The sequence below is a fragment of the Triticum urartu genome, chromosome 5 (genome assembly GCF_003073215.2).
Source record: "Triticum urartu cultivar G1812 chromosome 5, Tu2.1, whole genome shotgun sequence".
NCBI classification, from domain to species: domain Eukaryota; kingdom Viridiplantae; phylum Streptophyta; class Magnoliopsida; order Poales; family Poaceae; genus Triticum; species Triticum urartu.
This window is the reverse complement of record NC_053026.1, coordinates 415833600-415845267: the sequence shown is the minus strand read 5'-3', so window position 1 is coordinate 415845267 and position 11668 is coordinate 415833600. Positions and strand designations below refer to the sequence as shown.

Genomic DNA, 11668 nt, shown 5'->3' with positions numbered 1-11668 from the left:
TTGGCAAGAAACCAAAGTTGTCGTTTCTGAAAGTTTGGGGCTGCGATGCTTATGTGAAAAAACTTCAACCTGGTAAGCTCGAACCCAAGTCGGAGAAATGTGTCTTCATAGGATACCCAAAGGATATTGTTGGGTACACCTTCTATCACAGATCCGAAGGCAAGACATTTGTTGCTAAGAATGGATCCTTTTTAGAGAAGGAGTTTCTCGCGAAAGAAGTGAGTGGGAGGAAAGTAGAACTTGATGAGGTAACTGTACCTGCTCCCTTATTGGAAAGTAGTACATCGCAGAAAACGGTTTCTGTGACACCTACACCGATTAGTGAGGAAGCTAATGATAATGATCATGAAACTTCAGAACAAGTTACTACTGAACCTCGTAGATCAACCAGAGTAAGATCCGCACCAGAGTGGTACGGTAATCCTGTTCTGGAAGTCATGCTACTAGATCATGATGAACCTACGAACTATGAAGAAGCGATGGTGAGCCCAGATTCCGCAAAATGGCTTGAAGCCATGAAATCTGAGATGGGATCCATGTATGAGAACAAAGTGTGGACTTTGGTTGACTTGCCCAATGATCGGCAAGCAATTGAGAATAAATGGATCTTCAAGAAGAAGACTGACGCTGACAGTAATATTACTGTCTATAAAGCTCGACTTGTCGCAAAAGGTTTTCGACAAGTTCAAGGGATTGACTACGATGAGACCTTCTCACCCGTAGCGATGCTTAAGTCTGTCCGAATAATGTTAGCAATTGCCGCATTTTATGATTTGACAGAATCTTAAAAAGGAAGTCCTCGTTTTAGATATAATCCAACAGGTTTTCAATAATGTTAATCAACATTATTCTTGGATTGTTGCAGGGAATCAAAAAGGTTATGATGAACACCAACTTAGGAACGCTAAGGTTTCCATGGATAATGTGTTTTATGTTATGTTCACAAAACCCCATGATGGAAATACCTCTAAGAAAGTTAAGAAGAAAGATGACAAAACTTAGATCCTTACTTTATGCCTAGCTAATTAAGGGCGTAAAACTATAGCGCTTGTTGGGAGGCAACCCAATGAATAAAATTTATTTTTGCTTTTTGCTTTCTTTTCTTGAGTGTTTACACAATTATGCTACTGTTATGAATGTGTTTTTTGTGTTTTAATTAGTGTTTGTGCCAAGCCTTTAGGGTCCTCTTGGGTGATAGTTGTTTGATCTTGCTGAAAAACAGAAACTTTTATGCTCACGAAAACAATTGTCATTTTTTACCAGAGAGTGGCCAAATACCAATTCCAATTGCAGTAGATTATTATATAAGTTTCTCAGGTCGTCCTAATTTTTCAGAATTTTTGGAGTTTCAGAAGTTTTCGAAATAGTCAGATTGCTACAGACTGTTCTGTTTTGACAGATTCTGTTTTCTTTGCGCTGTGTACTTATTTTGATGGCTCTATGGTTTTCTTTGATGAGTTTTTGCCATAGAAAAGTTGGAATACAGTAGATATAATGCAAAAACAAAATATGAATTTCTTTGGTAAAGTACTTATAGTAGTGATTTGCTTTCTTACACTAACGGATCTCACGAAGGTTTTGTTGAGTTTTGTGTGATTGAAGTTTTCAAGTTTTGGGTTATCTTACGATGGATGAAGGAATAAAGGATAGAAGAGCCTAATCTTGGGGATGCCCCGGCATCCCAAGCTATTATCCAAAGATGAGCAACCAATTAAGCTTGGGGATGCCCCCGAGTGGCATCCCCTCTTTCTTCTAACGACCATCGGTATTTTACTCGAAGCTATATTTTTATTCGTCACATACTATGTGTTTTGCTTGGAGCGTCTTGTATGATGTGAGTCTTTTCTTGTTTTATTTTGTGTTTTAAGTCTTGATCCCTTGCTGGACACACCTATTTGAGAGAGCCAAAATTATGTCATGACTTGTTAGAATTGCTCTCTATGCTTCACTTAATTTTTTTTAGAGTAATGGACTTGCTCTAGTGCTTCACTTATATCTTTTTGAGCACGGTGTGCTTAGAATTTTTGAAGAAATGCTCTTTTGCTTCACTTAGATTTATTTGAGAGTTAGTAAATTTTTCAAGAAATTCTCTCTTACTTCACTTAAATTAATTTGAGAGAAAGAAAGAAATTTTATGCTCATGATCTTCACTTATATTTGTTTGAGCTTATGAAAAGCAACACATGAAAATTGGTCCCAAAGTGATAGATATCCAAGAAGGATATAATAAAAAAAATTCATGAAGGTCATTGGACAAAATAAACTTGATTCTTAGTAATAGTTTTGAGATATGATGGTGTGATATGTGAGTTATGTTGATGAGTAATTATGCTTTAGTAAGAATATTGGTGTTAAGGTTTGTGATTCCCTATGCAAGTACGAAAGTCAATACTCATGCAATGAGATTATATCCAACTTGTGGTGCATTATTTGGTGTTATTTATGCTTAATGCTTGCTTACGAGATTATTCGTTTCTTGGTTGGTCGCTTCTCAGTCTTTTGCTAGCCTTCATTTTGCACTAAGTATGACCTCTACTTGTGCATCCAAAACCTTTTAACCAGTTTTGCCACATGAGCCCAGTATATCTACCTATATGCGGTATTCTTTTGCCGTTCTAAGCAAATTTGTATGTGTCGTCTCTAATTTTCAAAATAAACTTCTCTTTTGTGTGTTTGTTTTGCTCGCGGAGCGGTGAGGGGTGGCTCCATGCTAGATGTGTTATTCTCAAGATGAGTGTTTATTCACTTGTCATTGCACGAGAGTATGGCAAAGGTATTAGGGATGCCCAGTCCCGAAATGAAAAATGAATTTACTTTATGTTATCAAATAATAAATTCCTTGGAAAGTGTTGGTATGGAGGGCAACCGTGGATACGGCTAGCCATGGAAAGTGAAAGTATGGTTGAAAAAGGAATAAACTTTATTTTCTGTTTGGGAACCGCTTATGATATATCTAGGATGGGAAGTGTTGGGAACTCTAAGTCATTTTCGTTGGTGGGATGGATACACCTCCCAAAATGTTTTTATCTCTAAGTTTTTTGCTTTAAGCTCTGGCACCTCTACAAATCCCTACTTCCCTCTGCGAAGGGTCTTTCTTTTACTTTATGCAATTTTTATTTTTGAATTTGAGTCTCCATCTTCTCTTACGAAAGCACCAACTAGGAGGCAATATGATGGTACTTAAGTATTGGATGTAACTAATATTCGAGTGTGTTTCATGAATGGATCAATGTTTGAGCATGATGGGCTAGGCATAACTTATTTTAGCGCTGATATTTTGGAAGACATGGTTGCTTGTTGATATGCTTGAGTATTTAAATTATCATGTCAAAACTAGACTATTGCTTTGAACAATATAAAAGTCCAAATGTCCATGCAATAAAGAAAAGAAATATGATATGACATGGTAGGCAGCATTCCACATCAAAAATTTTGTTTTTATCACTTCCCTACTCGAGGACGAGTAGGAGTTAAGCTTGGGGATACTGATACGTCTCCAAAGTATCTATAATTTTTTGCTTGTTCCATGTTGTTATATTATCAATCTTGGATGTTTTATAGTCATTTTATATCATTTTTTGGTACTAACCTATTGACATAGTGCCAAGTGCCAGTAGCTGCTTTTTCCATGTTTTTTACATTGGAGAAAATCAATATCAGACGGAGTCCAAATGCCCCAAAACTTTACGGAGAATTTTTATGGGCCAGAAGGAACACAACGGGCCCTGGCCGCGCCTAGGGGGTGCCCCGAGGGAAGCACAACCCACCAAGGCGCGCCCTGGTGGGTTGTGCCCACCTCGGGTGCCCCCCGGACCGCCTCTTTGCTCTATAAATACCCCAATATTTCCAGAACCCTGGAAGCATCGACGAAATATTCATCCAGCCGCCGCAGAATCCAGAACCACTATATCCAATCTAGACACCATTTTGGATGGGGTTCACCACCCCCATTGGTGCCTCTCCGATGATGCGTAAGTAGTTCTTTGTAGACCTTCGGGTCCGTAGTTAGTAGCTAGATAGCTATCTCTCTCTCTCTCTGAATTCTCAGTACAATGGTCTCTTGGAGATCCATATGATGTAACTCTTTTGCGGTGTGTTTGTTGGGATCGATGAACTTTGAGTTTATGATCAGATCTATCTTTTTATATCCATGAAAGTATTTGAGTTTCTTTGATCTCTTTTATGCATGATCTCTTATAGCCTCGTATTTCTTCTACGATATTTGGATTTTGTTTGGCCAACTTGATCTATTTATCTTGCAATGGGAAGAGATGCTTTGTAGTGGGTTCGATCTTATGGTGCTTGATCCCAGTGACAGAAAGGGAACCGGCACGTATGTATCGTTGCTACTAACGATAAAACGATGGGGTCTATCTCTACATAGATAGATTTTGTCTACATCATGTCATCGTTCTTATTGCATTACTGTGTTTTTTCATGAACTTAATACACTAGATGCATGCTGGATAGCGATCGATGTGTGGAGTAATAGTAGTAGATGCAGGCAGGAGTCGGTCTACTAATCTTGGACGTGATGCCTATATAATGATCATTGCTTGGATATCGTCATGAGTATTTGAAGTTCTATCAATTGCCCAACAGTAATTTGTTCACCCACCGTTTGCTATTTTTCTCGAGAGAAGCCACTACTAAAACCTACGGCCCCGGGATCTCTTTCTCATATTATTTGCCTTTGCGATCTATTTTTCTTTGCTTTTATTTTCAGATCTATTAAACCAAAAACACAAAAATACCTTGCTGCAATTTTTCCTTATTTATTTTATTTGGCGTTCGATCTATCAATTTACTACAAATTTATCTCACGTTTGTTTGCCACTTGAGGCGTCGTACCCCGGAAGGGATTGACAACCCCTTTAACACGTCGGGTTGCGAGGATTTGTTATCTGTGTGCAAGGGCTGTTTACCTTGTGTTGATTGGTTCTCCTACTGGTTCGATAACCTTGGTTTCATATCTGAGGGAAATACCTACCTCCGATGTGCTGCATCATCCCTTCCTCTTTGGGGAAATACCGACGTAGCTTCAAGCGGCATCACCATTGATCTCAACATTAACCTCTGGGCAGTTGCCTTTTGCAAGCCTTCTGAACACTAGAGAACGCTGAAGCACGTTGATGTCATTGTGGGAGCCGACCATGCCGAAAAAGAGTTCCAAATCCGGAGATCTTGTGAAGCCACGGCCTATAGTATGATAGTGCAAGCTTTCACATGTCCCTATATTGCCCCTGCCAGGTAGATGGACAGTTTTTTCACTTCCAGTGCATACAATATATGCTAACAAGCATCCCTGGAAAGCTCCTATCTACATTGATCACCAACAACCAGGTTGTATCTGCAACAATTGGTTCTCTCCAGTACTCTGGACCGAACACTGCTACCACAACCTTGCAGAACCAGTGCATGGATTCTAGGCATGTGGACTCACTCATGTGTACATACTCATCAATAAGATCAACGGGTGTTATGTTTGCAAGCATCTGAAAGGCTGCAATGCATTTTTCGTAAGAGAATCCAACCTTTCCCAGGGCATCCTCCTTGCATACGAAATAATCATTGTATGCAACCACCCCCTCCCGAATACGATTGAACACACGTCTAACCATCCGGAAGCGGTGCCGAAATAGTTTGTGTTTAAAGAGTGGGGAAGTGGACTTGAAGTAGTCTTCCATTAGTAGGCAATGGCCACTCTCTGTTGCGCTTCACGCCGGAGCATTGCCCGGGATCGAGCCCCTTAACATCGGTCGCCGCCTGGCGAATATGGTCATGCATGACCAAAGTAGCCACCACAAACTCCTCATCGTCCGAATCGCAAATGAATTTAAGTACTCATCTCCACTATCCATTTGTACCTTGCAGACAAAATGTCGAACACCTTGCGGGCGTGGTAGAAGAAGTCGGCCGGTGAAGAGCCCCGCACCTCTCCCAGACCTGGCAGCAGGCCTATCGACGTGGCGGCAACCGTCGAGTGAGGACAGCGGGCTTGGAGCATTGCCGCGGCGGCGAAGGTGAGGGGGTGGCATGGCCGTGGGGTGCTACGACGGCGGTCAAAACAGGCTACCAACACCGTCAAGAGCGGCTGTCCTCGGGTGTGGCATGCTGCGGGGGAAGGTGTGTGGGTGCGAGCGGCGACGTTAGCAACGTCCAATAGGCCGAAACAGGGTGACGACGACGAGGATGGGGTAACCGAGTGTAAATATGCCACCGACTGACGAGCCAAGGAAAGTATAAGGGCGGACGTTGCGGGCATGCATACCGACACAAACTCGTCCCGAATTTGAGCCCGAAGGTGAGGGGGTGGCATGGCCATGGGGTGCTATGACAACGGTCAAAACAGACTACCAACGCCGGCAATAGCGGCTGTCCTCGGGTGTGGCGTGCTACGGGGGAAGGTGTGTGGGTGCGAGCGGCGACGTTGGCAACGTCCAACAGGCCGGAACAGGGTGACGACAAGGAGGACGAGGTGACCGAGTGTCAATATGCCACTGATTGATGAGCCAAGGAAAGTATAAGGGCGGACGTTGCGGGCATGCATACCGACGCAAACTCGTCCCAAAATTGAGCCCGAAGGTGAGGGGGGTGGCATGGTTGTGGGATGCTACGATGGCGGTCAAAACAGGCTACCAACGCCGTCAAGAGCGGCTGTCCTCGGGTGTGGCATGCTGCGGGGGGCAAGAGCGGCTGTCCTCGGGTGTGGCGTGCTGCGGGGGAAGGTGTGTGGGTGCGAGCGGCGACGTTGGCAACGTCCAACAGGCCGGAACAGGGTGACGACAAGGAGGACGAGGTGACCGAGTGTCAATATTCCACTGATTGACGAGCCAAGAAAAGTATAAGGGCGGACGTTGCGGGCATGCATACCGACGCAAAACTCGTCCCAAAATTGAGCCCGAAGGTGAGGGGGTGGCATGGTTGTGGGATGCTACGGCGACGGTCAAAACAGGCTACCAACGCCGTCAAGAGCGGCTGTCCTCGGGTGTGGCATGCTGCGGGGGAAAGTGTGTGGGTGCGAGCAGCGACGTTGGCAACGTCCAACAGGCCGGAACAGAGTGACGACAACGAGGACAGGGTGACCGAGTGTCAATATGCCACCGACTGATGAGCCAAGAAAAGTATAAGGACGGACGTTGCGGGCATGCATATCGATGCAAACTCGTCCCAAAATTGAGCCTGAAATGAGCCGCGAAATTCAAGTGCGAGCAGCGACGTTGGCAACGTCCAACAGGCCAGAACAGAGTGACGACAACGAGGACGGAGTGACCGAGTGTCAATATGCCACCGACTGACGAGCCAAGAAAAATATAAGGACGGACGTTACGGGCATGCATATCGCAAACTCGTCCCGAAATTGAGCCTGAAATGAGTCGCGAAATTCAAGTTTTCTACGTAGACCCAGTCCGAGAGAAATGGTTCACGTGGATGGATCACAACTGAGAGAATGAAAGTCCAAAAAGGAAATGAATGTATATAAAGACCCTCATAAAAACAGAGAGATGCACCAGCCGGGAATCGAACCCGGGTCTGTACCGTGGCAGGGTACTATTCTACCACTAGACCACTGGTGCCTTGATGCACAATTTCTTTGAGAATCTTTAGACTTTCAGTCCAGTAATCTTTTCACTGGAAATCAGACAGTGCTATGTATCCATGTACGGAGGGAGTATTTCAGTTCAAGTGTTGACCAGCTACACTGGTAATCTTTTAAATACGTATGGAAGTGACAAAAATCAGTTCGGTGGGTTCTAGTCCAGTTACTAGTGTTCCATGTATTTCAGTTCAGTGATAGTTTTAGGCACGTGTAGGAGACGAAGGGAAGACGCCAGCATGTCATAAAGAAAGACAGAAAGTGGTAAACTCAATTCAGCAGAGCTACTCTGACATGGCATATAAACCAGCAGGAACCAACTAATTCATAGAAAATTGACCACAGTACAATTTTCTTTGGCTTCTCTTTTGGACAATGCAAAAGACTGACAACAAATAAGAAGCCTGGTTACAATATCATTCAAACACAACTCGAATGTTGGACAAGATTGACGGAGAACTCCAATATTTGATTGAACATAGTGTCAAATACAATCTTATATTATGGGACGGAGGTAGTATGAGTTACAATATCATTCTCCCCATAAGAGTATTGGCGACAGACATAAATATTTATTACATTCTCCCCACAACAGACTCTTTTGCTCACTATGGCAGACGCAGCAGACCATCTAGAGCAACTTATTCGGCAGGAACGATGACAGAAAAATAATAAAAGCAGTAAGACGGGATACAGTAGGCTTTGCCGGTCACCCGGCCAGCTGCTTAACCGAAACTACCATAGCAGGACACCATCTCAGAGACTTCAGACGTCTCTGGAACCGCAGACTTCTCTTCAGGCAGCAGCGACACCTTTCACGGCCACCTTCTTCTCCACTCCCCAGATGCACGTGTCCTCGCCCTGCGCGGCCGCCTCCATCCCGTCGCTGCTCCAGCCATCATCCAAGGTCGACCTCGGCGACACGGCGCCAGGGGCAACCGCACTGAAGCTCTGGTACATGAGCAGGCCACCTCCCGGAAGCTCCTGCTCGACGACATCCTCGAGCACGTAGGAGGAGCCAGCCTCCGCACCGCCCGCCCATGATTTGGCGAAGCCGTGGCCACCGAAGATGGTGACGGCGACGGAGAAGTCTGACGGGCGGAAGCACGACAGCACCCTCTCGATCAGGTCACTGTAGACCAGGGAGCCAGGGTTGAAGTTCATCGCTTCATAGCTCGCGTAGCTGAAGCCCTCCTCAGGAGTGACGTGGATCGTGGAGGCTGCGGGGCCGCAGACGCCGTTCATCGAGTAGCCGCACGGGTCGAAGTCGAAGTCGCAGATCTCCATCTCGGGGATGATAGCAGAGATCCCCGAGACCTTGGTCATCTCCTTGGCCGAGGAGCAGCCGCCGTTGGCAGAGTTCTTGAAGAACACCGCGGCCTTCCCGGCGTCCAGCCCAGTCATGCACATCTCGAGTGTGACCATGGGCTGCTCAGGCTCCTCCGTGGCATAGTAGACGTGCCACATCTTCTTGGGCCTGAACGCGTCACCCATCACATATGCATTGCCACCTGACTTGAGGCCACCAAAGAAGCCGTTCAGCACGGACACCTCCTCCGAGAAGCTGCGGTGCGGCGCCGGCTGCGCGCCAGGGAAGATGAACGCCCCGCGGGAGTACTTCGCTGAAAGAAGTGGCAGCGACAGCTCCGCAGCAAGCTCGAGGATGCGGGGAATCGACAGCAGGAGCTTTGTTGTTCCACAGGTTTTGATGACAACCTTGTGGGAGTACACAAAGAGGCTCGACTCCGAGAGCACGTAAGAGTCGAACTGCTTGTTCAAGAGCTGGGACACAATGGTGCACCGTGCAAGGTCGAGGAAGGAGTCGATCTGCTGGCGAGAGAGGGCACGAAGGCCGCGGCCGCACGGGTCCGCAAAGACAGGCGCGTCGGAGAAAGTTATCTCGAGGCGCTTCTCGTAGCCCTCAAACCCAATAGGGGAGGCGGGGGCAGAGCCCCAGCAGTCAGCCAAAGACATTTCCATCTGATCGGGTGTCGCGAGGAGGAAGAGAGGATGACAGAGGACAGAGGAGATCGGAGAGGACAAGCCAAGTAGCAGAGGAAGCAGCCAGCCAAGGGAGAATTATTGGACAAAAGGGAAAGGGAAATTGCAGTAAAGAAATCCTAAGCTACGTCGAGAGGCATGCGAAGGGAATATCAGGAGGGCTTGCGGGCGCACTGCAAAACAAAGATCAGACAGAAATAATTGTTAGAAACAAGAGTATCAAATGCATCAATGAGCATATTCAAATTTGCATCTATGTAACTACATTGGTGTCTTTGTGGTGCTTACGTTGGAGTAGGCAGCAGACTGGAACTTCTTGATTCCTCCGGCGGGGCGAACGTCCTCAATCTTGTAGCCAAGGGGAGCTTCGTACATGGAATTACTACTACTAGACTTCTTGCCGGCTTTTGACATCATTAGAACATTCACACTCGTTCCTTTGTGCTGGTGATGAGAGAAGAAAAAAGGTTAGTGACTCAAGTAATATGGCAGTAACATGGCATTATTAAGACCTGAAGAAGCAAACGCATATTGAGCTGATGAGCATAATTCATACGGTTAATACAGTAAGTAGATCTGAAGTAGCAAACACATGAGCTGATGAGCATACTTTTAGATGGTTGAAGCAATATGTTAGACAATCATGAACCACTTGAATTAGACACGCTGCATATTCCTTAGGATTAGCCTAGAATCAGTTCCGTAATATTTTAATTAACTAGTACAAAATGAATTAACAATTTGGAGTGTGATGTGGGCACAGAAAAGCAGTACTAGCATCAATTAACTAGTAGTACAAAATGAATTAGTATAATGTAGGCACAGAAGAGCAGTAGTATGCGGTATGTGAACCATGCTACTAAATGCGTTTTTATCAAGCACAATTTTTTTATCAAGCAGTAGATACCAAGCAGACAATTTTTGTTGCGTTTTTTATCTCCAGGTTTTCCTCCAGGGCAAAATGTGTTATAATTGCTACTACTAAATGCGTAATTAAAAGACATTAAATAAAAAATCAATGCAAACCAGAGCCCGCTGGGTGAACATAATTGCGTAGCTTATTGCGGAAAAGTCGGAAGCAAGTATACAAATAACCAGACGTTTTTCCCATAAAATACGCTGCGTTTGGCAGCGTGGGAAGGTTTGACTACCATAAACAAAGACAACACAGCAGACAAAAAAACAGAGTATGAAAGACTATAGATTCATTCACGTTTCACGGCATCATCAGCAATTAAACACCAACAACAATGGGCGCAGAAGCGACGTTTTTTCTCGAATCACAGCCCCCGCAAGATCAAACGCGCCAAAAGATTTCTCCCTAAAATCTAGTACTCCGTAGCAAAATAACCCCAGCACATCATATAGAACAGGGGAGGATGAGACCCAAGAAATCCCCTGCCTAAGCAGAGCGCGATCCCCCGCTGCGCAAACGTACCCCGGAGAACCTAAATCGAGATCCGGAACAGAACATTGCGGGCAGGATTCGCGTACTAGTACAAAATCGCAGGGCGATGAGGGGTGCACAGAGCGGGCAGGGAGGCAGGGGAAACTCACGGTTCTTCGAGGGCGCGACGGGGAAGAAGCTCTGGATGCTGCGGCCTTGGGGGGTTCGGATCGGCGGAGTTCCTAGGTTACGGGGCACGGGCGGGCGGGTGGTTTGCTCTTTTCGATGGGAAGGCGTGTCGAGGCTGGGGGCTGCCACCGGCGCTATTTATAGTGGATGCGGACGATGCGGCCGGCCGAGCGGGGTACGGAGAGGCGGTGGGAAGCGGCTACAAGTTTAGGGCCTCGGTTCCGGGCTTCCGGGCCTATTCGCTATTCCCGTCCCGTATTTTTGGGTGACAACTAAATAACTCACGTGATTCTCGAAAAAAAAAACTAAATAACTCACGTGCAAAATCTCGTGGCCGAGCAGCCATGAGAGACATGAGTCAACAAACGTCGACGTTTCCATAATAAATCAATAAAAACATCGACTTCTTGAATGTTTTTTTCTTTTTTGGCCACACCAGTGAGGACTAAAAGATCTGAATCGAGGGCACCGGCGTTCCCTTCCCCGCCGCCGGC

At 45.7% G+C, this 11668-nt stretch overlaps 1 protein-coding gene and 1 non-coding gene across 2 annotated transcripts; both read right to left on the bottom strand.

Annotated features, from left to right (window-relative positions):
• Positions 1-7506: 7506 nt before the first annotated feature.
• Positions 7507-7577, bottom strand: TRNAG-GCC. The gene has a single exon. It is a non-coding gene; the product is annotated as a tRNA-Gly (tRNA).
• Positions 7578-8117: 540 nt separating this feature from the next.
• Positions 8118-10042, bottom strand: LOC125509418 (S-adenosylmethionine decarboxylase proenzyme-like). Its single transcript, XM_048674393.1, has 2 exons — positions 9887-10042; positions 8118-9577 (listed from the first exon to the last, which is right to left on the bottom strand). The coding sequence occupies exons 1-2, from the start codon at positions 10013-10015 to the stop codon at positions 8393-8395; spliced, it is 1314 nt and encodes a 437-aa protein (XP_048530350.1). The 5' UTR covers positions 10016-10042; the 3' UTR covers positions 8118-8392.
• Between the last annotated feature and the right edge of the window lie 1626 nt (positions 10043-11668).